Source organism: Solanum lycopersicum, chromosome 6 (genome assembly GCF_036512215.1).
Source record: "Solanum lycopersicum chromosome 6, SLM_r2.1".
Classification (NCBI taxonomy): Eukaryota; Viridiplantae; Streptophyta; class Magnoliopsida; order Solanales; family Solanaceae; genus Solanum; species Solanum lycopersicum.
The window spans coordinates 28825511-28829646 of NC_090805.1; the positions used below are offsets into that span (position 1 = coordinate 28825511).

A 4136-nucleotide genomic window follows, 5' to 3' on the forward strand; every position below is an offset into this window, starting at 1 on the left:
CAATAATGTCCAATATCCTTAAAATGATCGACATTGTATGGCAATCACAACTCGAGGTGGTAAGTAAACCATAGACCCACTGATGTCGTCAGGTGTAGAAAATGTGATAAGAGGCGATGATGAGGTAGTGGAGGTTAGTGGTGAGTTAGAATACAAAACAGGGACAGAAGTTGAGGTACCCCAAAAGGTGACCCCCATGCCTAGACCACCACCTCTATTTCCACAGAGGTTAGTGAAAAATACTGAGGATGGTAAATAAAAACGTTTTATTACTATAATGAAATAACATCCGATCAATGTCCATTTGATCGATGCTCTTGAACAAATGCCCGGTTATGCCAAGTTTATGAAGGATATGGTTACTAACAAAAGATCGGTCAGTTTTAAGGATGATGATAGAATGCAATATTGTAGTGTTATTGCTACGAGGTCTCTAGTGCAAAAGAGAGAAGATCTGGGTGCCTTCACTATTCCATGTACAATCGGGTTATTAAACTTTGCAAAAGTATTATGTGACCTTGGGGAAAGCATAAATCGCATGCCTCTGTCTATTTATAAGAAGTCGGGTATGGGTGACCCAAAGCCCACTGAGATGCGGCTACTGATGGCCGATCGAACGGTGAAGAGGCCTATTGGGATACTCCACGATGTGTTAGTAAAGGTGGAGTCATTCATATTTCCGGCCAATTTTGTGATCCTGGATTGTGAGGTTGATTTTGAGGTACTTATTATCCTTGGGAGGCCACTCCTTGCTATGGGTACAACCTTCGTTGATATGGAGAAAGGGTAAATGAAATTTTGGTTGAACAATGAAGAAGTGACTTTCAATGTTTGTAGGTCCATGAGGTAGAGTAGTGAGATCCAATCAGTATCTGCCATATCTTACAAAGTCAAAAAGTCATTTGAGGTACAAATAGAAGCGTTGGGTGTAGAAGCACTAGCGGCAGTGATCATGAATTTTTATAGTGATTGTATTGATGAGTATGAGTCATTCATCACGACACTTGATCAAGGTGATATTCGGTTTAAACCAAAGAAGTTGGAGTTAGATATGAAGCATCGCGAGTCTCCACCCGTGAAACCATCTAGAGGAGGCTCCAAAAGTAGAACTTAAGGAACTACTACCTCATCTGAGGTATGTATTCTTTGTAAAAGGTGACACTTTGCTGATAATTATTGCGTCAGATTTGAATGTGCATCAAGTTGAAAGTTTGGTGGAGCTGTTAAAAAGGTTGAAAGGAGCTATTGGGTAGACTATTGAAAATATTATTGGGATCCCTCCCAGAATTTTTTCACAGAAAATCCAACTCATGCCCGATCTTAATCCAAGTATTGAGCACCAACGTTTAAATCCACCTATGTAAAAGGTGGTAAGAATTAAATCATTAAGTTGTTGGATGCTGGAGTGATATATCCAATCGCCAATAGTAGTTAAGTATGCCCTGTTCAGTGTGTACCTAAGAAAGGGGAAATGACTGTGGTCCTCAATGATAAAAATGAGCTTGTTCTGATGAAGCCGGTGACTGGATAGAGGGTATGTATGGAATACCAGAAATTAAATGCATGGACCGAGAAGGACCATTTTCCTATGCCCTTCATGGATAAGATGTTAGATAGACTTGCACGAAAGGGGTGGCACTCTTTTCTTGATAGCTACTCGGGTTATAATTAGATTTTTATTGCACTGGAAAATCAAGAGAAAACCACATTTATTTGTACATATAGGACCTTCGCGTTCAAGAGAATGTCCTTTGGGTTATGTAATGCACCAACCACATTTCAGAGATGTATCATGTCAATATTCTCTGATATGGTGGAGGACACTATTGAGTGTTTATGGATGATTTTTCAGTATTGGTGACTCCTTTGAGAGGTGTTTGAGTCATTTGTCTGAGGTTCTTAAGAGGTGTGAAGATTGCAACCTTGAGCTAAATTGGAAAAAATGTCACTTAATGGTGAAATAAGGCGTGAGAAGTTTTTTTGGGCATGCAGACTTTTACCGGAGGTTCATCAAGGATTTTTCAAATATTGCACATCCTTTGTGCAAGTTTCTTGAAAAAGAGTGTAAGTTTCATTTTGATGAATCTTGTTTTAAGGCATTTGGTTAGTTGAAGGAAAAGTAGGTGTCTGTACCTATCATTATTTTTTCGGATTGGAGTAAGCCCTTTGAGGTAATGTTTGATGCGAGTGGGGTTGCTCTTGGTGTGGTATTGGGACAAATAAGGGACAAAATCCTTCATCCCATTTACTATGCTAGTAAAGCCCTTGCAGTACACCATGACTGAACAAGATCTCCTTGCAGTAGTCTTTGCTTTCGAGAAATTTTGCTCCTATTTGTTTGGCACTAGAGTTATAGTTCATACTGATTATTCTACTTTAAGATATTTGATGGAAAAGAAGGATGGAAAACCGAGGTTGATTCGTTTGGTATTACTATTGCAAGAATTCAACTTTGAGGTAAAAGATAGAAATGGGACCAAAAATCAAGTTGCTGATCACTTGTCCCGATTAAAATATGAAACAATGAGAGATTTGGGTGAAAAGGCTGAGATTGATGATACTTTTCCTAATGGGCATGTATTGGCTACCTACTAAGGCTTGATTCCATGGTTCGCAGATTTTGTGAATTATTTGTCTAGTGATATCGTCTTACAAAACTTGTCCTTTCATCAAAGGAAAAAGTTCATGCATGATGTGCAAAAATTATTGTGGAATGATCCATACTTATATAGGAGTTGTGCTGATGGGATTATTCAGCGTTCTGTTCCGGAAGTTGAGATGTTGAGTGTTTTGGAGGCATGCCATTCTTCACATGTAGGAAGGCATCATAGTGGTATTAGAACTGCTCACAAGATCTTCCAATGTGGCTACTATTGACCAAGCATCCACCAAGATGCTCATGAGTTTGCCAAGGCATGTAATATATGCCAAAGACATGGTGGCATTTCGCAAATGCAAGAGCTCCCGCTAAATCCCATTTTGGTGAATGATTTGTTTGATGTGCGGGTTATGGACCTTTTTGTGAGTTCTCATGGGATGAAGTAAATTCTTGTGGCAGTTGATTTTGTGTCTAAATGGGTGGAAGCTATTGAACTCGCGAATAATGAAGGGAAGAGTGTCACCGCGTTCTTCAAAAAGAACATATATTTTCCAGATTTGGCACCTCAAGGGCTATTATTAGTGATGGAGGATCTAAGTTTTGCAACAAGATATTTAAGGGATTATTGGGAAAATATGGGGTTTTCCATAATGTGGACACTCCTTACCATCCTCAAACTAGTGGGCAAGTTGAGGTGTCAAACAAGGAGATTAAGCAAATTTTGGCAAAAATGGTGAATGTTAGTAGAACGGATTCGTAAAAGAGGCTTGATGATGCTCTTTGGGCCTACCGGAAAACATACAAGACTCCCATAGGTATATCCCCATACCAACTTGTATATGGGAAGGCTTGTAACTTACCAGTTGATTTAGAGCATAAGGCCATGTGGGCAATGAAGAAGTTGAAAATGAATTAGAAAGAGGCTATGGAAAAGAGGTTAAACGGGTTGAATGATCTTGATTAATTTCCCTTGAAGGCATATGAAAGTTCAGCCCTCTACAAAGAAAATATGAAGAAGTAACATGACCAAAAGATTGAGAAGCGCGATATTTTGTTAGGGGATTTGGTTCATTTTTTCAATTCTAGGTTGCGTTTGTTTCTGGGCAAACTCAAGTCCAAATGGACTGGTCTCTATTTGATCACCCAACTATTCCCTCATGGTGCGGTTGGTTGGAGAACAAGGAGGGTGTGAGGTTCAAGGTGAACAGGCAGCGAATCAAAATATATCTAGGGCATGCTAAAATGACGAAGAAAGTGATCGAGGAATACCATCTTGATGATTTCTGACTAATCAAAAGCCCTCCGTTGTGCCGCGATGTTAAAATTTAATTCTTATTTGGAGGCAACCCAATATGTATCCTCTAGCCAACTATAGGTTTTTATTATTCTCTAGGCATAGTTGCATTATTTTTGCTTTTATTTATTTATTGTTCCGTCTGACTGCTCTTTTCTTTTTCAGTACTAGTGTTGTCTAGAGCTTCGATTAGGGCTAGTGTCCAAAAAGTTTCCAGAAAATACAAAAAGATTAGCTTAATGG

The 4136-nt window shown here is 39.1% G+C and overlaps 1 protein-coding gene across 1 annotated transcript; it reads left to right on the forward strand.

Annotated features, from left to right (window-relative positions):
* Positions 1–325: 325 nt before the first annotated feature.
* LOC138349321 (uncharacterized) lies at positions 326–790 on the forward strand. The gene has a single exon (XM_069299644.1). It carries the CDS (start codon positions 326–328, stop codon positions 788–790), a length of 465 nt encoding a protein of 154 aa, XP_069155745.1.
* Positions 791–4136: the final 3346 nt, after the last annotated feature.